Here is a 22304-nt window from a genome sequence, read left to right on the forward strand (position 1 = left end):
AACGAGCTGTAACAATGCCCTGCACGACATAACAATCATATCTGTTCAAAGCATTAGGATTTGTATCATTACACTCTCCTGAACAGGCCCCAGGGGTGACGGAGAGAAGGACCAGCCCTACAGCTAGTGTATATCCCAAATGGCACCATCTTCCCTATATAGTGCACTACATTCGATCAGATCCCTATAGACACTGGTCAAAAGTAGTGCACTACATAGGGAATATGGTGCCATTTGGGACTTCACCCGAGTATCTAGATGGGTCGTTAAGGCTTGATGAAAAGTTTTCTACGTTATGAGTCCAAAGGTTTGGGAACGCCTGGTAATTAGATCCTGTTGATCGAAGTGCATCACAAAACTCAACTCAAACCTCTTATGCAATTCTCCAGCACAATATGACACCGGGCCTAGTCAAAGTTAGTCATGGTCCATTGGCTAAAGTTGAACCAGAATCCACACCAGTATCACTATCAAATGTTTTGATTTGAGAATAAATGTAACAATAATTACGCAGTACATATTGAAAACAAACAGCTTCTATGACGATTGTAACATTCTCCATCTGTGGTTAAGAACAACACCAAACTAGAAGATTAGTGAACAAAATGAACCTTTTATTTTATGATCAGTTGACGTGTATATACACATATGGACAGACCATATCGTTAAAGAGGAAATAGTTTATTTGCAATGAAAAGTGGGCATCAACGAGTTGGGGTTCAGGAGAGTGTGTCTAGACAGTACATGTAGTGAGTTACGCAGTAGCCTTTGCCTGCTGGACTTTAGCCAACACCTTCAGGTCTGTGATGCACTTGGCAATACTCGCCATCTCCTGAAACACAAAAAAAACGAACCAACAGGGTTAGTCAGACAGCAAGGCATGACAAAAGGTCAAGGGTCAAAGAAATCAAGGGGAAAAAAAATCAAGCATATTGCAGAAATTTGAGCTGTAAATTCTATTGGCCATCAATACTGCAAAACACAAGCAAATGGCAGGCAGAGTTCACAAGCTACGTACAGAAAACATGGCAGGACCTCTAGTGGAGAGTTTATACACAGCATGACTCTGACCCACCACCCCTGGGAAAATCATTAAGTCACACCGCAGTATTCTGAAGAGCAGTATTTCAATACCACGTGCAGGAAAGTTTTGGATTTATGGCATTTGTCTCATTTTAGTCATTTAGCAGCCGCTCTTATCCAGAGAGAGACTTACACAGTCTCCAGTTGTGTTTGTGTACACAACGGCTGGTAGAGCTGCTACGTGGTAGCCAGACCTAGGTTCAAAGAGCATAGCTTCTTCAGAATACTTGTTTGTTCGACCCTGACTGGGGTGTCGTGTCAAATATGTGTGTGATTATTCCATTGTTGGTATTGCTCAAGCATTTGAAGAGAACCCAGGGTAGCAGTCATTAAAAACCCAACAGAAGAAAATGATTACTATTGCGTACTATTGTTTGTACAGATGAACGTGGTACCTTCAGGCGTTTGGAAATTGCTCCCAAGGATGAACCAGACTAGTGGAGGTCTACATTTTTTTTTCTGAGGTCTTGGCTGATTCATTTTGATTTTCCCATGATGTCAAGCAAAGAGGCACTGAGTTTGAAGGTAGGCCTTGAATTACATCCACAGGTACACCTCCAATTGACTCAAATTATGTCAATTAGACTATCAGAAGCTTCTACAGCCATGACATCAATTTCTGGAATTTTCCAAGCTGTTTAAAGGCACGGTCAACTTAGTGTATGTAAACTTCTGACCCAGTGGAATTGTGATACAGTTAATTATAAGTGAAATAATCTGTCTGTAAACAATTGTTGAAAAAATTACTTGTGTCATACACAAAGTAGATGTCCTAACCGACTTGCCAAAACTATAGTTGGTTAACAAGAAATTTGTGGAGTGGTTGAAAAACGAGTTTTAATGACTCCAACCTAAATGTATTTGCAACTGTGTGTGTGTGTGTGTGTTACCATGAGAAACAAGATTTTCTGGTCAGATGAAACCAACATTGAACTCTTTGGGCTGAATGCCAAGCGTCACTTCTGGAGGAAACCTGGCACCATCCCTACTGTGGGGATGTTTTTCAGCAGCAGGGACTGGGAGACTAGTCACGATCAAGGGAAAGATAAACGGAGCAAAGTACAGAGAGATCCATGATGAAAACCTGCTCCAGAGTGCTCAGGACCTCAGACTGGGGCGAAGGTTCACCTTCCAACAGGAAGTGTTCTCTGGCAAATGCCAAACGTCCTGCACGGTGTTGGGCTGTAAGCACATCCCCCACCTGTGGACGTCGGGCCCTCATACCACCCTAATGGAGTCTGTTTCTGACCGTTTGAGCAGACACATGCACATTTGTGGCCTGCTGGAGGTCATTTTGCAGGGCTCTGGCAGTGCTCCTCCTGCTCCTCCTTGCACAAAGGCGGAGGTAGTGGTCCTGCTGCTGGGTTGTTGCCCTCCTACGGCCTCCTCCACGTCTCCTGATGTACTGGCCTGTCTCCTGGTAGCGCCTCCATGCTCTGGACACTACGCTGACAGACATAGCAAACCTTCTTGCCACAGCTCGCATTGATGTGCCATCCTGGATGAGCTGCACTACCTGAGCCACTTGTGTGGGTTGTAGACTCCGTCTCATGCTACCACTAGAGTGAAAGCACCGCCAGCATTCAAAAGTGACCAAAACATCAGCCAGGAAGCATAGGAACTGAGAAGTGGTCTGTGGTCACCACCTGCAAAACCAGTCCTTTATTGGGGGTGTCTTGCTAATTGCCTATAATTTCCACCTGTTGTCTATTCCATTTGCACAACAGCATGTGAAATGTATTGTCAATCAGTGTTGCTTCCTAAGTGGACAGTTTGATTTCACAGAAGTGTGATTGACTTGGAGTTACATTGTGTTGTTTAACATTTTAACATTTTACATTTTTGTCATTTAGCAGACGCTCTTATCCAGAGCGACTTACAGTTAGTGAGTGCATATATTATTTTTATTTTTTTGTTTGTATTTTATTTTTTATTTTTTTCATACTGGCCCCCCGTGGGAATCGAACCCACAACCCTGGCGTTGCAAACGCCATGACCTACCAACTGAGCTACATCCCTGCCGGCCATTGCCTCCCCTACCCTGGACGACGCTGGGCCAATTATGCGCCACCCCATGGTTCTCCCGGTCACGGCCAGCTACGACAGAGCCTAGATTCGAACCAGGATCTCTAATGGCACAGCTAGCACTGCGATGCAGTGCCTTAGACCACTGCGCCACTCGGGAGATTAGTTTAAGTGTTCCCTTTATTTTTTTGAGCAGTGTAGCCAGACCTTCTCTCCTGACTATATATATAGACCTACCCTTCTATCCTGACTATATACAGCTCTGGAAAAAATTAAGAGACCACTGCAAATGTTTCTTAAAATCAGCATCTCTACATGTATGACAGCCATTCCATTCCAGTGTCTGTTGAATTCCAACACAGGCACACCTCATTCTACTGAATTAGGTACTGATTAGGTGATCACATGAACCAAATCTTATTTAACGAGGAAAAGTATAAAAACCACTGCTGTGGTCATCACTATCCTCTTGCAATAGGACCAGCTGGATGGCAAAAACAGTGCTAATAGTACCTCAAAAGTAATATTAATCAAAAAATAACTATTGACCATGCCAAAACAGTTGAAAAGGATAGTTGAGTGAGGAAAAGGGTTCAATTCTGGCTTTACTGGCAGAGGGATACAGTGAGCGTCAGGTTGCTTCCATCCTTAAAATTTCAAAGATAGCGGTTCATAAGAACGAGGTCAAGCAGCAGACATTGGGGACAACAAAGCTACAGACCGGCAGAGGGCGAAAACAACTCTACTGACCAGAATGTCACTCAACAACCGTAGGATGATCAAGTGACCTACAAAAAGAATGGCAAACGGCAGCTGGGGTGAAGTGCACGGCGAGGACGGTTCGAAACAGGCTCCTAGGGGCAGGGCTGAAGTCGTGCAAAGCTAGAAAAAAGCCCCTCATCAATGAGAAGCAAAGAAGAGCCAGGCTGAGGTTTGCAAAAGACCATAAGGATGGACCGTAGAGGACTGGAGTAAGGTAATCTTCTCTGATGAGTCCAATTTTCAGCTTTGCCCAACACCTGGTCGTCTAATGGTTAGACGGAGACCTGGAGAGGCCTACAAGCCACAGTGTCTCTCACCCACTGTGAAATTTGGTGGAGGACCGGTGATGATCTGGGGGTGCTTCAGCAAGACTGGAATCGGGCAGATTTGTCTTTGTGAAGGATGCATGAATCAAGCCACGTACAAGGTTGTCCTGGAAGAAAACTTGCTTCCTTTTGCTCTGACATTGTTCCCCAACTCTGAGGATTTTCCAGCAGGACAATGCGCCATGCCACACAGCCAGGTCAATCAAGGTGTGGATGGAGGACCACCAGATCAAGACCCTGTCATGGCCAGCCCAATCTCCAGACCTGAACCCCATTGAAAACTTCTGGAATGTGATCAAGAGGAAGATGGATGGTCACAAGCCATCAAACAAAGCCGAGCTGCTTAAAATTTTGCGCCAGGAGTGGCATGAAGTCATCCAACATCATTGTGAAAGACTGGTGGAGAGCATGCCAAGACGCATGAAAGCTGTGATTGAAAATCAGGGTTATTCCACCAAATATTGATTTCTGAACTCTTCCTTAGTTAAAACATTAGTATTGTGTTGTTTAAAAATGAACATGAACTTATTTTCTTTGCATTATTCGAGGTCTGACAACACTGCATTTTTTTTGTTATTTTGACCAGTTGTCATTTTCTGCAAATAAATTCTCTAAATGACAATATTTTTATTTGGAATTTGGGAGAAATGTTGTCAGTAGTTTATAGAATAAAACAAAAATGTTAATTTCACCCAAACACATACCTATAAATAGTAAAACCAGAGAAACTTATATTTTTTCAGTGGTCTCTTAATTATTTCCAGAGCTGTATATATACAGTATATATTTATATATCTATATATCTATATATATATATACACACAGTGAGAAAAAAAGTATTTGATCCCCTGCTGATTTTGTACGTTTGCCCACTGACAAAGACATGATCAGTCTAAAATTTTAATGGTAGGTTTATTTGAACAGTGAGAGACAGAATAACAAAAAAAAAACAGAAAAATGCATGTCAAAAATGTTATAAGTTGATTTGCATTTTAATCAGGGAAATGAGTATTTGACCCCTCTGCAAAACATGACTTAGTACTTGGTGGCAAAACCCTTGTTGGCAATCATAGAGGTCAGATGTTTCTTGTAGTTGGCCACCAGGTTTGCACACATCTCAGGAGGGATTTTGTCCCACTCCTCTTTGCAGATCTTCTCCAAGTCATTAAGGTTTCGAGGCTGATGTTTGGCAACTCGAACCTTGAGCTCCCTCCACAGATTTTCTATGAGATTAAGGTCTGGAGACTGGCTAGGCCACTCCAGGACCTTAATGTGCTTCTTCTTGAGCCACTCCTTTGTTGCCTTGGCCGTGTGTTTTGGGTCATTGTCATGCTGGAATACCCATCCACAACCCATTTTCAATGCCCTGGCTGAGGAAAGGAGGTTCTCACCCAAGATTTGACGGTACATGGCCCCGTCCATCGTCCCTTTGATGCGGTGAAGTTGTCCTGTCCCCTTAGCAGAAAAACACCCCCAAAGCATAATGTTTCCACCTCCATGTTTGATGGTGGGGATGGTGTTCTTGGGGTCATAGGCAGCATTCCTCCACGGCGAGTTGAGTTGATGGCAAAGAGCTCGATTGTGGTCTCATCTGACCACAACACTTTCACCCAGTTCTCCTCTGAATCATTCAGATGTTCATTGGCAAACTTCAGATGGCCCTGTATATGTGCTTTCTTGAGCAGGGAGACCTTGCGGGCGCTGCAGGATTTCAGTCCTTCACGGTGTAGTGTGTTACCAATTGTTTTCTTGGTGACTATGGTCCCAGCTGCCTTGAGATCATTGACAAGATCCTCCCGTGTAGTTCTGGGCTGATTCCTCACTGTTCTCATGATCATTGCAACTCCACAAGGTGAGATCTTGCATGGAGCCCCAGGCCGAGGGAGATTGACAGTTCTTCTGTGTTTCTTCCATTTGCGAATAATCGCACCAACTGTTGTCACCTTCTCACCAAACTGCTTGGCGATGGTCTTGTAGCCCATTCCAGCCTTGTGTAGGTCTACAATCTTGTCCCTGACATCCTTGGAGAGCTCTTTGGTCTTGGCCATGGTGGAGAGTTTGGAATCTGATTGATTGATTGCTTCTGTGGACAGGTGTCTTTTATACAGGTAACAAACTGAGATTAGGAGCACTCCCTTTAAGAGTGTGCTCCTAATCTCAGCTCGTTACCTGTATAAAAGACACCTGGGAGCCAGAAATCTTTCTGATTGAGATGGGGTCAAATACTTATTTCCCTCATTAAAATGCAAATCAATTTATAACATTTTTGACATACGTTTTTCTGGATTTTTGTTGTTGTTATTCTGTCTCTCACTGTTCAAATGAACCTACCATTAAAATTATAGACTGATCATGTCTTTGTCAGTGGGCAAACGTACAAAATCAGCAGGGGATCAAATACTTTTTTCCCCTCACTGTATGTATGTGTATATATATATATATATATATATATATATATATATATATATATATATATATATATATATATATATATATATATATAACACACCACACACACACACACACAGACACTACCGTATAAAAGTTTGGGGTCACTTATTTCTGGTCCATTAAAATAACATCAAATTGATCAGAAATACAGTGTAGACATTGTTAATGTTGTAAATGGCTATTGTAGCTGGAAACGGCTGATTTTTACTGGAATATCTACATAGGCGTACAGAGGCCCATTATCAGCAACCATCAGTCCTGTGTTCCAATGGCACGTTGTGTTTGCTAATCCAAGTTTATCATTTTAAAAGGCTAATTGATCAGGCTAATTGATCAAAACCCTTTTGCAATTATGTTAGCACAGCTGAAAACTGTTGTGCTGATTAAAGAAGCAATAAAACTGGCTTTCTTGAGACTAGTTCAGTATCTGGAGCATCAGCAATTGTGGGTTCGATTACAGGCTCAAAATGGCCAGAACAAAGAACTTTCTTCTGAAACTCGTCAGTCTATTCTTGTTCTGAGAAATGAAGACTATTCCATGCGAGAAATTGGCAAGAAACTGAAGATCTCGTACAACGCTGTGTACTACTCCCTTCACAGAACAGCGCAAACTGGCTCTAACCAGAATAGAAAGAGGCGGCGGAGGCCCCGGTGCACAACTGAGCAAGAGGACAAATACATGAGAGACGCCTCACAGGTCCTCAACTGGCAGCTTCATTAAATAGTACCCGCAAAACACCAGTCTCAATGTCAACAGTGAAGAGGCGACTCCAGGATGCTAAACTTCTAGGCAGAGTTACAAAGAAAAAGCCATATCTCAGACTGGCCAATAAAAATAAAAGATTAAGATGGGCAGAAGAACACAGGCACTGGACAGAGGAAGATTGGAAAAAAGTGTTATGGACAGACGAATCGAAGTTTGAGGGGTTCGGATCACAAAGAAGAACATTTGTGAGATGCAGACAAAATGAAAAGATGCTGGAGGAGTGCTTGATGCCATCTGTCAAGCATGGTGGAGGCAATGTGATGGTCTGGGGGTGCTTTGGTGGTGGTAAAGTGGGAGATTTGTACAGGGTAAAAGGGATCTTGAAGAAGGAAGGCTATCACTCCATTTTGCAACGCCATACCCTGTGGACGGCGCTTGATTGGAGCCAATTTCCTCCTACAACAGGACAATGACCCAAAGCACAGCTCCAAACTATGCAATAACTATTTAGGGAAGAAGCAGTCAGCTGGTCTATAATGGAGTGGCCAGCACAGTCACCAGATCTCAACCCTATTGAGCTGTAGTGGGAGCAGCTTGACCGTATGGTACGTAAGAAGTGCCCATCAAGCCAATCCAACTTGTGGGAGGTGCTTCAGGAAGCATGGGGTGAAATCTCTTCAGATTAACTCAACAAATTGACAACTAGAATGCCAAAGGTCTGCAAGGCTGTAATTGCTGCAAATGGGGATTATTTGACGAAAGCAAAGTTTGAAGGACACAATTATTATTTCTATTAAAAATCATAATTTCTAACCATGTCAATGACTACATTTCCTATGCATTTTGCTATTTTCCTATTCAAACTCATTTAATGTATGTTTTCATGGAAAACAAGGAAATGTCTAAGTGACCCCAAACTTTTGAACGGTAGTGTACATACATATAAATACATACACATATCCTTTAAAAAATATATATTTCCCTTTATTACTTTCCAACCCCACCATATAACCCCACGAGTATAATTAATTGGCTGATCCATCCTGGTGACCTGGATGGAATGATGTGATCCTTCCTAAACCCACAGGAAGTCCCACCCAGTTGACTACTTAAAAATGGTGAAAGTCCTCAATGGCGCTTCCCATGTAAAAAAAAAAAAAGGCGTTTGGGCACTAGAGACCTTCAGAAAGTGTTCATACCCCTTGACTTATTCCACATTTTGTTGTGTTACAGCCTGAATTCAAAATGGATGAAAAAAATAAGTAATAATCTCACCCATCTACACACAATCCCCCATAATGACAGTGAAAACACATTTTAAAAATGTTTAGCAAATTTATTGAAAATGAAATACAGAAATATCTCATTCATATACGTCAATGCATGTTAGAATCAACTTTGGCACCGATTACAGCTGTGAGTCGAAAGTCTCGAAGAGCTTTGAACACCTGGATTGCACAATATTTGCACATTATTCTTTTTTTAATTCTTCAAACTCTGTCAAGTTGGTTGTTGATAATTGCTAGACAACCATTTTCAAGTCTTGACATAGATCATCAAGTCGATTTAAGTCGATACTGTAACTAGGCCACTCAGGAGCATTCAATGCCCAATCATGTTAATCCAAGATGGCGTAGTAGTGCAGTTGTGTTTTTATCGTATGTCTGTAAATAGCCTGTAAATACCCTGTTTTTCTGTATTTTTTGTACATATTTCCCTATCAGACTTTTCATCCTTCTACAAAATATACTTTCCTGCAACCCGCCTCACTCAATGTGGAACGGATTCTATTATTGACTTACCTTTATCTAGAATCTAGAATCTCCAGTTGAAACTAGCTAGCCAGCTACTTGCTATTAGCCACAGCTAGCGGTATTTCACCCAGAACATTGGATTATTTTATTTTTTTTCTGCGGGATTAATTTTAATCACTGGACATTAATCACCGGATATTCGGCCAGTCTGCACAGCGCGTTATCGACCCAGAACATATCAGTTTTTCCGCCGGAATCACTGGACCTTTAACTCCGGATTCATCGCTACCAGCTAGCTACAACAAAACGGACGCTGTGGTCTGGCTAATCATCCTGAGCTAGGCCCATCTCCCGGCTATCTACCTCTCTGTCAACCGGACGGGACCACCTAGTGTTGACACGGAGCCTCGCCGATCCTACACGACTGGTCTGCCGACGAAATCGTCTGATGTGGTTACGACGTTAACCACGAAGATTCCATCCATCTGCTAGCCCCGGCCCGCTAGCACACGCTAGCCGTGGCCTCTTACTCACTAGTGCTTTACCACCGGACCTTATGATAACTCAGCTATACAGCTGATGTCTGCTGGACTGTTCCTTTTTACGGTACTACATCCTGTTTATGTTTAGCCTCAGCCCAAACATGGTTAGTTTATTGTTGTTTCGGTTATTCCTAATTGTACTATATCACTGTAGACCCCCCAGCCTAGCTAAACCTGCCTTAGATAGCTCCTTTGCCCCTCCCCCTATACACGCGGAGACCGACTCAATTGATGCCTCCAGCGATGCTCTCTCTTTCATTGTTACCCAACGCTTAGGTTTACCTCCACTTTACTCATATCCTTCAATATCCTTGTCTGTACATAATGCCCTGAATCTTTTCTATAACACCCGGAAATCTGCCCCCTTTATTCTATGTACCCAACGCACTAGAAGACCAGTTCTTAAAGCCTTTAGCTGTATCCTTATTCTAGTCCTCCTCTGTTCCTCTGGTGATGTAGAGGCTAACCCAGGCCCTGCAGCCCTCAGTATCACTCCTACTCCCCAGGCGCTATCATTTGATGACTTCTGTAATCGCAAAAGTCTTGGTTTCTTGCACATAAATATCAGAAGTCTACTTCCTAAGTTTGAGTTATTCACTGCGTTAGCACACTCTGCCAACCCTGATGTTCTAGCAGTGTCTGAATCCTGGCTCAGGAAGGCCACCAAAAATTCTGAAATTTCCATCCCCAACTATAACATTTTCCATCTAGATAGAACTGCCAAAGGGGGTGGAGTTGCAATCTACTGTAGAGATAGCCTGCAGAGCTCTATCATACTATCCAGGTCTGTGCCCAAACAGTTTGAGCTTCTACTTCTAAAAATCCACCTTTCCAGAAATAAGTCTCTCACTGTTGCCGCTTGCTACAGACCCCCCTCAGCCCCCAGCTGTGCCCTGGACACCATATGTGAATTGATTGCCCCCCATTTATCCTCAGTTTGTACTGCTTGGTGACCTAAATTGGGATATGCTTAATACCCCAGCCATCCTACAATCCAAGCTAGATGCCCTCAACCTCACGCAAATTATCAACGAACCTACCAGGTACAACCCTAAATCCGTAAACATGGGTACCCTCATAGATATCATCCTGACTAACATACCCTCTAAATACACCTCAGCTGTCTTCAACCAGGATCTCAGCGATCACTGCCTTATTGCCTGCGTCCGTAACGGGTCCGCGGTCAAACGACCACCCCTCATCACTGTCAAACGGTCCCTAAAACACTTTAGCGAGCAGGCCTTCCTAATTGACCTGGCCCAGGTATCCTGGATGGATATAGATCTCATTCCGTCAGTAGAGGATGCCTGGTTGTTCTTTAAAAGTAATTTCCTCTCAATCCTAAATAAACATGCCCCATTCAAAAAATACAGAACTAAGAACCGATATAGACCCTGGTTCTCCTCAGACTTGACTGCCCTTGACCAGCACAAAAACATCCTGTGGCGTACAGCATTAGCATCGAATAGCCCCCGCGATATGCAACTTTTCAGGGAAGTTAGGAACCAATATACACAAGCAGTCAGGAAAGCAAAGGCTAACTTTTTCAAACAGAAATTTGCATCCTGTAGCACTAACTCCAAAAAGTTTTGGGACACTGTAAAGTCCATGGAGAATAAGAGCACTTCCTCCCAGCTGCCCACTGCACTGAGGCTAGGAAACACTATCACCACCGATAAATCTACAATAATCGAGAATTTCAACAAGCATTTTGCTACAGCTGGCCATGCTTTCCATCTGGCTACCACTAACCCGGCCACCAACTCTGCACCCTCTGCTGCAACTTGCCCATGCCCCCCCGCTTCTCCTTCACACAAATTCAGACAGCTGATGTTTTGAAAGCGCTGCAAAATCTGGACCCCTACAAATCAGCTGGGCTAGACAATCTGGACCCTTTCTTTCTAAAACTAGCCGCCGAAATTGTCGCAACCCCTATTACCAGTCTGTTCAACCTCTCTTTCATAACGTCTGAGATCCCCAGAGATTGGAAAGCTGCCGCGGTCATCCCCCTCTTCAAAGGGGGTGACACTCTAGATCCAAACTGCTACAGACCTATATCCATCCTGCCCTGCCTTTCGAAAGTATTTGAAAGCCAAGTTAACAAACAGATCACCGACCATTTCGAATACCACCGTACCTTCTCCGCTATGCAATCCGGATTCCGAGCTGGTCACGGGTGCACTTCAGCCACGCTCAAGGTCCTAAACGATATTATAACCGCGATTGATAATAGACAGTACTGTGCAGCCGTCTTCATCGACCTGGCCAAGGCTTTCGACTCTGTCAACCACCGCATTCTTATTGGCAGACTAAATAGCCTTGGTTTCTCAAAAGACTGCCTCGCCTGGTTCACCAACTACTTCTCAGATAGAGTTCAGTGTGTCAAATCGGAGGGCCTGTTGTCTGGACCTATGGCAGTCTCTATGGGGGTGCCACAGGGTTCAATTCTTGGGCCGACACTTTTCTCCGTGTATATCAATGATGTCGCTCTTGCTGCTGGTGACTCTCAGATCCACCTCTACGCAGACGACACCATTTTGTATACATCTGGCCCTTCATTGGACACTGTGTTAACAAACCTCCACAAACGAGCTTCAATGCCATACAACAATCCTTCAGTAGCCTCCAACTGCTCTTAAACACTAGTAAAACTAAATGCATGCTTTTCAATCGAACGCTGCTGGCACCCGCCCACCCGACTAGAATCACCACTCTCGACGGGTCTGACCTAGAGTATGTGGACAACTACAAATACCTAGGTGTCTGGTTAGACTGTAAACTCAACTTCCAGACTCACATAAAGAATCTCCAATCCAAAGTTAAATCTAGAATCGGCTTCCTATTTCGCAACAAAGCCTCCTTCACTCATGCTGCCAAACATGCCCTCGTAAAACTGACTATCCTACCGATCCTTGACTTCGGCGATGTCATTTACAAAATAGCCTCCAACACTCTACTCAGCAAATTGGATGTAGTCTATCACAGTGCCATCCGTTTTGTCTCCAAAGCCCCATACACTACCCACCACTGTGACCTGTACGCTCTTGTTGGCTGGTCCTCACTACATGTTCGTCGTCAAACCCACTGGCTCCAGGCCATCTATAAATCACTGCTAGGCAAATCCCCGCCTTATCTTAGCTCATTGGTCACCATAGCAGCACCCACCCGTAGTCTGCGCTCCAGCAGGTATATCTCACTGGTCATTCCCAAAGCCAACACCTCCTTTGGCCGCCATTCCTTCCAGTTCTCTGCTGCCAATGACTGGAACGAATTGCAAAAATCTCTGAAGCTGGAGACTCTTATCTCCCTCAATAACTTTAAGCATCAGTTGTCAGAGCACCTTACCGATCACTGCACCTGTACACAGCCCATCTGAAATTAGCCCACCCAACTACCTCATCCCTATATTGTTATTTATTTTGCTCTTCTGCACCCCAGTATCTCTATTTGCACATAATCTCTTGCACATCTAGCATTCCAGTGTTAATACTATTGTAATTATTCTGCACTATAGCCTATTTATTGCCTTACCTCCATAACTTGCTACATTTGCACACACTGTATATATATTTTGTTGTATTTTTGACTTTATGTTTTTTACCCCATATGTAACTCTGTGTTGTTTTTATTGCACTGCTTTGCTTTATCTTGGCCAGGTCGCAGTTGTAAATGAGAACCTGTTCTCAACTGGCTTACCTGGTTAAATAAAGGTGAAATAAAAATAAATAAAATCTCCAGACCAGAACCCCATTGAAAACTTCTGGAATGTGATCAAGAGGAAGATGGATGGTCACAAGCCATCAAACAAAGCCGAGCTGCTTGAATTTTGGCCCCAGGAGTGGCATAAAGTCACCCAACATCAATGTGAAAGACTGGTGGAGAGCATGCCAAGATGCATGAAAGCTATGATTGAATATCAGGGTTATTCCACCAAATATTGATTTCTGAACTCTTCCTAAGTTAAAACATTAGTATTGTGTTGTTTAAAAATTAACATTAACTTATTTTCTTTGCATTATTCGAGGTCTGACAACACTGCATCTTTTTTGTTATTTTGACCAGTTGTCATTTTCTGCAAATAAATGCTCTAAATGACAATATTTTTATTTGGAATTTGGGAGAAATGTTGTCAGTAGTTTATAGAATAAAACAAAATTTTAAATTTCACCCAAACACATACCTATAAATAGTAAAACCAGAGAAACATATATTTTTGCAGTGGTCTCTTAATTTTTTCCAGAGCTGTATATAGACATACCCTTCTATACTGACTATATACACTATTGTATATATATACACCTTCCATCTCCCATCTCCATACTGACTATATACTCCAGTCAAATACATAATGTTCCCCATCGGTCTCCCATCCCTAACCCACCTGCTGGGGGGTGATGCTGGTGACAACGTTCTTCTCCACCCAGTTAACCATGTGTTCCTGCTCCATGCGGCGGTGGAGGGTCTGCAGGCCGATCTGGTAGTCCAGCCTCTTCTTCACCTCGTTGGTCACCATGTGGACCCTCTCCCTGCGGTTGGTCTCCAGCAGCATGGCCACGTTGTTCTGAGGTGGCGTGTGTGCGGAGGAAGAGGAGGAAGAAGAACGGAGAAGAGGAGGACAGGAGAAGACATGAGTACACCATCTCATGCTAAAAATCAAACCAAGACATTAGGGTCTGGTTTCCCCAGACCCAGAGAAAGTTTAGTCCCGGATTAAACTCTCTTTATAACAGATATTCTCCATTGACAATGCTTTTTAATCCAAGTCTCTGCTTAGTTAAGTCTGTGTCCGGAAAACCAGTCCTAGGAGTGGTTAAACAGACCTAGATAAAAAGCTTACTCCTGGATTTAAGACCATGTTAAGTAGGCCTATCAAATACTTTTTAATTGGATTGATTTTACCTAATTTGAGTGTGTATGGTTGAGCCTAGGCTTTAGCTCAGCTTTAACATACAGGAGACCTCAGTCAGTAACTCACCCTCTTAGCGTCGAAGAGCATCTGTCTTCCCTCCGCCCTCCACTGTTCCTTCTTCTCATCCTGGATGGCCTGAGCCAAGCTGCTCATGGCCAGGTCCTTCACTTCCTGAGCCTTCTGAACTTTCTCCTGCAAAACCACACAGAACCACACAGCCAACGTCAGAACCACACAGCCAACGTCAGAGGGTCAGAACCACACAGCCAACGTCAGAGGGTCAGAACCACACAGCCAACGTCAGAGGGTCAGAACCACACAGCCAACGTCAGAGGGTCAGAACCACACAGCCAACGTCAGAGGGTCAGAACCACACAGCCAACGTCAGAACCACACAGCCAACGTCAGAGGGTCAGAACCACACAGCCAACGTCAGAGGGTCAGAACCACACAGCCAACGTCAGATGGTCAGAACCACACAGCCAACGTCAGAGGGTCAGAACCACACAGCCAACGTCAGTCAGAGGGTCAGAACCACACAGCCAACGTCAGATGGTCAGAACCACACAGCCAACGTCAGATGGTCAGAACCACACAGCCAACGTCAGAGGGTCAGAACCACACAGCCAACGTCAGTCAGAGGGTCAGAACCACACAGCCAACGTCAGAGGGTCAGAACCACACAGCCAACGTCAGTCAGAGGGTCAGAACCACACAGCCAACGTCAGAGGGTCAGAACCACACAGCCAACGTCAGTCAGAGGGTCAGAACCACACAGCCAACGTCAGAGGGTCAGAACCACACAGCCAACGTCAGAGGGTCAGAACCACACAGCCAACGTCAGAGGGTCAGAACCACACAGCCAACGTCAGAGGGTCAGAACCACACAGCCAACGTCAGAGGGTCAACAGAACACAGCCACCATCAGAGGGTCAGGGTCAGGGTCATAGGTCAGCTATGAGACTACGAGCCTCAGAGGGAAACAGCATATGGTGGACAGTTTGCATAACATATTCAATGTCTCAGGACTGGTGACATTAAATAAGGGGGGAGGGGGAGCTAAATGCCTCAATAGAAAATTAAATAGAAACGAGGCTGTGCGTTAACATGGTGCATCTTTACAGTACTCCAGAGCAGAAACACTGGAGGACTGGAGTTGGGCTGTTGGGGGGACTGGAGTTGGGCTGCTGGGGGGTACTGGAGGACTGGAGTTGGACTGCTGGGGGGTACTGGAGGACTGGAGTTGGACTGCTGGGGGGTACTGGAGGACTGGAGTTGGACTGCTGGGGGGTACTGGAGGACCGGAGTTGGACTGCTGGGGGGTACTGGAGGACTGGAGTTGGACTGCTGGGGGTACTGGAGGACTGGAGTTGGACTGCTGGGGGTACTGGAGGACTGGAGTTGGACTGCTGGGGGTACTGGAGGACTGGAGTTGGACTGCTGGGGGGTACTGGAGGACTGGAGTTGGACTGCTGGGGGGTACTGGAGGACTGGAGTTGGACTGCTGGGGGGTACTGGAGGACCAGAGTTGGACTGCTGGGGGTACTGGAGGACCAGAGTTGGACTGCTGGGGGGTACTGGAGGACCAGAGTTGGACTGCTGGGGGGTACTGGAGGACCAGAGTTGGACTGCTGGGGGGTACTGGAGGACCAGAGTTGGACTGCTGGGGGTACTGGAGGACTGGAGTTGGACTGCTGGGGGTACTGGAGGACCAGAGTTGGACTGCTGGGGGGTACTGGAGGACCAGAGTTGGACTGCTGGGGGGTACTGGAGGACCAGAGTTGGACTGCTGGGGGGTACTGGAGGACCAGAGTTGGACTGCTGGGGGGTACTGGAGGACCAGAGTTGGACTGTTGGGGGTACTGGAGGACCAGAGTTGGACTGTTGGGGGTACTGGAGGACCAGAGTTGGACTGTTGGGGGTACTGGAGGACTGGAGTTGGGCTGTTGGGGTACTGGAGGACTGGAGTTGGGCTGCTGGGGGGTACTGGAGGACTGGAGTTGGGCTGCTGGGGGGACTGGAGGACTGGAGTTGGACTGCGGGGGGTACTGGAGGACTGGAGTTGGACTGCGGGGGGGTACTGGAGGACTGGAGTTGGACTGTTGGGGGTACTGGAGGACTGGAGTTGGACTGCGGGGGGGTACTGGAGGACTGGAGTTGGACTGCGGGGGGTACTGGAGGACTGGAGTTGGGCTGTTGGGGGTACTGGAGGACTGGAGTTGGACTGTTGGGGGTACTGGAGGACTGGAGTTGGGCTGCTGGGGGGGTACTGGAGGACTGGAGTTGGACTGCGGGGGGGTACTGGAGGACTGGAGTTGGGCTGTTGGGGGTACTGGAGGACTGGAGTTGGACTGCGGGGGGGTACTGGAGGACTGGAGTTGGGCTGCTGGGGGGTACTGGAGGACTGGAGTTGGACTGCGGGGGGGTACTGGAGGACTGGAGTTGGACTGTTGGGGGTACTGGAGGACTGGAGTTGGACTGCGGGGGGGTACTGGAGGACTGGAGTTGGACTGTTGGGGGTACTGGAGGACTGGAGTTGGGCTGCTGGGGGGTACTGGAGGACTGGAGTTGGACTGCTGGGGGTACTGGAGGACTGGAGTTGGACTGCGGGGGGTACTGGAGGAGGACTGCGGGGGGGTACTGGAGGACTGGAGTTGGACTGTTGGGGGTACTGGAGGACTGGAGTTGGACTGCGGGGGGGTACTGGAGGACTGGAGTTGGACTGTTGGGGGTACTGGAGGACTGGAGTTGGACTGTTGGGGGTACTGGAGGACTGGAGTTGGACTGTTGGGGGTACTGGAGGACTGGAGTTGGGCTGTTGGGGGGACCAGAGTTGGGCTGCTGGGGGGTACTGGGGGACTGGAGTTGGACTGCTGGGGGGTACTGGAGGACCAGAGTTGGGCTGTTGGGGGGACCAGAGTTGGACTGCTGGGGGTACTGGAGGACCAGAGTTGGGCTGTTGGGGGGTACTGGAGGACCAGAGTTGGACTGCTGGGGGGTACTGGAGGACCAGAGTTGGGCTGTTGGGGGGACCAGAGTTGGGCTGCTGGGGGGACCAGAGTTGGGCTGCTGGGGGGACCAGAGTTGGGCTGCTGGGGGGTACTGGAGGACCAGAGTTGGGCTGTTGGGGGGACCAGAGTTGGGCTGCTGGGGGGTACTGGAGGACCAGAGTTGGGCTGTTGGGGGTACTGGAGGACTGGAGTTGGACTGCTGGGGGGTACTGGAGTTGGGAAATACCACTCCAGAACTACTACAAAAGACCAAAGATTTATGACAAGAAAACCTGCAATGAATGATCAAATAGGCCAAACAAACTCAGAAGGACAACAAGTTCCGCACCTCGTTCAGTTTGTCAGCGAAAGCAGCAACGTCGGGGCCAAACTTCTTGACACCATAGATGATGACGGTACCCATGCAGGCAGCAGCGAAGGTCTCGTGGTTGATGATGTAGATCTCCTTGGAGAGGATGTATGTGAGTAGCCCAGCACCCAGCATGTAGGGGCCTGGAGACAACAGGAGTGGAGAAGCCCACGTTTATTTAGTATCATTTATAGAGGAGAGGAGAGAGAGAAGAGCGGGGGAGAGAGACAGAGGAGAGCGAGGAGAGTGGGGAGAGAGGAGGGTAGGTAGAAAGAGAGAGAGAGGAGCGGGGGGGAGAGAGAGAGGAGAGTGAGTGGGGAGAGAGCGAGAAGCAGAACAGGATGTAGGGACCTGGGGGTGATAACAGAACAGGATGTAGGGACCTGGGGGTGATAACAGAACAGGATGTAGGGACCTGGGGGTGATAACAGAACAGGATGTAGGGACCTGGGGGTGATAACAGAACAGGATGTAGGGACCTGGGGGTGATAACAGAACAGGATGTAGGGACCTGGGGGTGATAACAGAACAGGATGTAGGGACCTGGGGGTGATAACAGAACAGGATGTAGGGACCCGGGGGTGATAACAGAACAGGATGTAGGGACCTGGGGGTGATAACAGAACAGGATGTAGGGACCCGGGGGTGATAACAGAACAGGATGTAGGGACCCAGGGGTGATAACAGAACAGGATGTAGGGACCGGGGGTGATAACAGAACAGGATGTAGGGACCTGGGGGTGATAACAGAACAGGATGTAGGGACCTGGGGGGTGATAACAGAACAGGATGTAGGGACCGGGGGTGATAACAGAACAGGATGTAGGGACCTGGGGGTGATAACAGAACAGGATGTAGGGACCGGGGGTGATAACAGAACAGGATGTAGGGACCTGGGGGTGATAACAGAACAGGATGTAGGGACCCGGGGGTGATAACAGAACAGGATGTAGGGACTTGGGGGTGATAACAGAACAGGATGTAGGGACCTGTGGGTGATAACAAAATACGAGTGTCAAGGGAAAAGTAGATGGGAGGGGAGGAGGAAAGCAGGCAGCGCTGAAGGGGAGGAGGGAAGGAGAGCAGGCAGCGATGGAGGGGAGGAGGGAAGGAGAGCAGGCAGCGATGGAGGGGAGGAGGGAAGGAGAGCAGGCAGCGCTGGAGGGAAGGAGAGAAGGAGAGCAGGCAGCGATGGAGGGAAGGAGAGAAGGAGAGCAGGCAGCGATGGAGGGAAGGAGAGCAGGCAGCGAGGGAGGGGAGGAGGGAAGGAGAGCAGGCAGCGCTGGAGGGGAGGAGGGAAGGAAAGCAGGCAGCGATGGAGGGGAGGAGGGAAGGAAGGAAGGAGAGCAGGCAGCGAGGGAGGGGAGGAGGGAAGGAAAGCAGGCAGCGATGGAGGGGAGGAGGGAAGGAAAGCAGGCAGCGATGGAGGGGAGGAGGGAAGGAAAGCAGGCAGCGATGGAGGGAAGGAATGCAGGCAGCGATGGAGGGGAGGAGGGAAGGAAAGCAGGCAGCGATGGAGGGAAGGAATGCAGGCAGCGATGGAGGGAAGGAATGCAGGCAGCGATGGAGGGGAGGAAGGAAGGTGGGGTGAAAGTTCATGGCCACATTCAATAGGCAAACGTTGTTGATTATGCAGATAGAAATGTAATGAATACAGATTAAATTATTAGTTTATTCTACATTTATTTTATTGTTCTACATGAACGTTGCTCCAGGTTTGGGGAAGTTCTACTGACCTGTGACTCCAGTCTTGGGGTACAGGAGCTGGAAGAGTTCCTCGGGGATGATGCCATGGCGTGTCTTGCCTCCTTTCTCTGGCAGAGCGGGGACTGGGGCCTGGCTGCTAGGGGACGTGTGGAGGTGGGACAGCTGGGCCAGCCTGGGAGGACAGGGGACAGGGAGAATTTATTGTGGGAACTATGGAGAAGATGGGCATGCAGATCTTCAATGTAGAGTTCAAGGTCACCATTACAATTTTGGTCACCCTTATTTCAGTTTTTATATTTAACAAATATCTAGTTTGCCAAATCCTATCAAACTACTGGACCATTAAAATGACATATCTAGTGTGAATTGGCATTTAGGGAAAGGGGATACCTAGTCAGTTGCACAACTGAATGCATTCAACTGAAATGAGTGTTCTGCATTTAACCCAACCCCTCTGAATCAGAGAGGTGCGGGGGGCTGTCTTAAATCGACGTCCACGTCATTGTGGCCCAGGGAGCAGTTGTTGTTCCGGGTTAACTGCCTTGCCAGCTCAGGGATTCGAACCAGCGACCTTTCGGTTACTGGCCCAACGCTCTTAACCGCTAGGCTACCTGCCGCCCCATGATTTTACGCATGTAAAACAAGCAGATGTATCTAGCTTAGGCTGGATAGCGCGATGTTCCAAATGCCTGTATCAAGATTCTTAGGAGCACATTTGTTTGAACTTAACCTTTTTAAAAAATATACCTTTTTATGTCTCAACTCCCAAAACATGGAATGAAGCAGCCCTATTAAAAAACGGGAGTATAATTGAACATGATTGTGGGAAATGAACGCTCAGTTTCTGTCACGTGTACCATTGCCGTGGCACTAGCATCCCTTTAGCCACATACTGTTATGTGCCTGCTGTCTAGTCTGTGTTTTATAAAATGTGCAATGAGCATAAAAATAGAAATTTATATAAGGAACTGGCAACTGGTTCACATTCTGAGAAATAAGTATATTCTTATCCAGGTAGGCCACTTCATTTCATCTGAACAACGTGAACAGGCTATGTTGTTTAAACGGTTGGAGACAGACAGGAGGGTGTATTCATAACAGTTCAACTGTTCTACCTTGTTTGCAAGCAAATAGATCCAAGTTGGCTAGACTTTAAATATAAAGATTAGCTGGCTACTCACTAGCATGTGGGCTTGTGCTTGAGACCTGTGTTAATGTCCTATAATGCCTGCTACCAGAAGTTGGTCATTATTAGTGGATGTACATTGTGCATCATTCTGTTTTTTTGTGTGTTTTTTGTGTGATTTTTTTTACAAAAAATGGCATTTTCATAGACAGACTTGAAAACCAGATCAGTGATTAATGCAAAAAAAAAAAAGCAGGTTAAGCTATTTTGATAAAATAATTACAATATGAGTGGGTTTTATGTTTGTGGAAGCCTTATATTTAGTCTAGGTATAAATTGTACAAATCCTGAATTAATTAGATTATTGCTTGACTATTTGAAACGCAGCGTACTGACATTTAAAAGTTTTGCAACAAGGCTTATTTGGAGAAAACAATCTAGCTCCAGTTAAAAGTCATTAACAGGTGCATACCCAGCGCCGAGGGGACCACCGCTCTTCACAGCATTAGCTGGAGAAGGAAAGAACAGTCAATAGAATAAAAATAAAGACAAGTACAAATGTTTTCAATGTCATGAATGAAAGTGTCAACGAAACATGTGGCTGTTTGAAAGAGTCTGCTCTGCTGCTCAATTTTGCACAGAATGGCTGGGAATAATATGGACAAACAGAGTCTGTGCTAGCGAACTGCGCACACTTACAAGCTTTCGCTAGCCAACGTTAGTCAGCTGTCAAGTGCAATAGCCATGACAGTTAGCAAACTAGCTAGCGTCCAGGATTCGACATTGTCCCTAGCTAACTACATAGCTAAATATTTAGCTAACTAGTTGGTTAACAAACAAATACCTACTTCAAGACACCAATATCATGCATGATGAACTTGCACGATGAGGAGTTGCCAGCTGTCAGTTACAGTAGCTATGCAAACAGAGTTAACTGTGGAAGGCTTGCCACCTTTCCAAACAAGCAAGGGCAGAGATCAGAGGCTAGTCCGGCTAACGTAAAAACAATGACTGCTACCTTGACATTTACAGTAACTAGCTAGTTATTCCAAATCCTGAGTGCAATAACTACCCAGATTGGACAATGACTAATTTTGCACGTAACATTTAACGTTTACTAGCTAGCTAGCTATATTTAGCCTGTTCTTGCTTGGTTAGCATGTTGCTCATTCAATTGTGATTGCGGCCTTCTCCTCCTGACTTTACCCTTCAGCTTCACATTCAAGTCAGCCACACTTCGTGGCATTACTACTGCTATTTCAACTCAATATTACGTACGAAACGCTGATAATGCATACCTGAAACGAAAACGATTCTAGACAGCATGGTTGAACGAAGAAGTGCCAAGTCTTTGGTTTACTGGCCACCTTTCTCTTCGTGCCCTTCTACTGCAAAGCGCCTCACAAGGATGGCGGAGAACTGGGACGTTCTTGTCAAACATCGCGAGATTATAAACGGGATTTGTATGTCCCATGTCATACAAATTGTCCTGTTGTTCAACGTTTAATCCCACCACTAGGCGGCACACGAGTAAGATATATTTGACCTTTGCT

General features: G+C 46.3%; 1 protein-coding gene across 1 annotated transcript; it reads right to left on the minus strand.

The window, feature by feature from the left end:
* Positions 1-593: 593 nt before the first annotated feature.
* Positions 594-22185, minus strand: LOC121546148 (ATP synthase F(0) complex subunit B1, mitochondrial-like). The gene is made up of 7 exons (XM_041857192.2): positions 22050-22185; positions 21224-21260; positions 19655-19797; positions 17898-18061; positions 14625-14750; positions 14031-14210; positions 594-832 (listed from the first exon to the last, which is right to left on the minus strand). The coding sequence occupies exons 1-7, from the start codon at positions 22075-22077 to the stop codon at positions 755-757; spliced, it is 756 nt and encodes a 251-aa protein (XP_041713126.1). The 5' UTR covers positions 22078-22185; the 3' UTR covers positions 594-754.
* Positions 22186-22304: the final 119 nt, after the last annotated feature.

Source organism: Coregonus clupeaformis, chromosome 30, assembly GCF_020615455.1.
Source record: "Coregonus clupeaformis isolate EN_2021a chromosome 30, ASM2061545v1, whole genome shotgun sequence".
In the NCBI taxonomy this organism is placed as follows: Eukaryota; Metazoa; Chordata; class Actinopteri; order Salmoniformes; family Salmonidae; genus Coregonus; species Coregonus clupeaformis.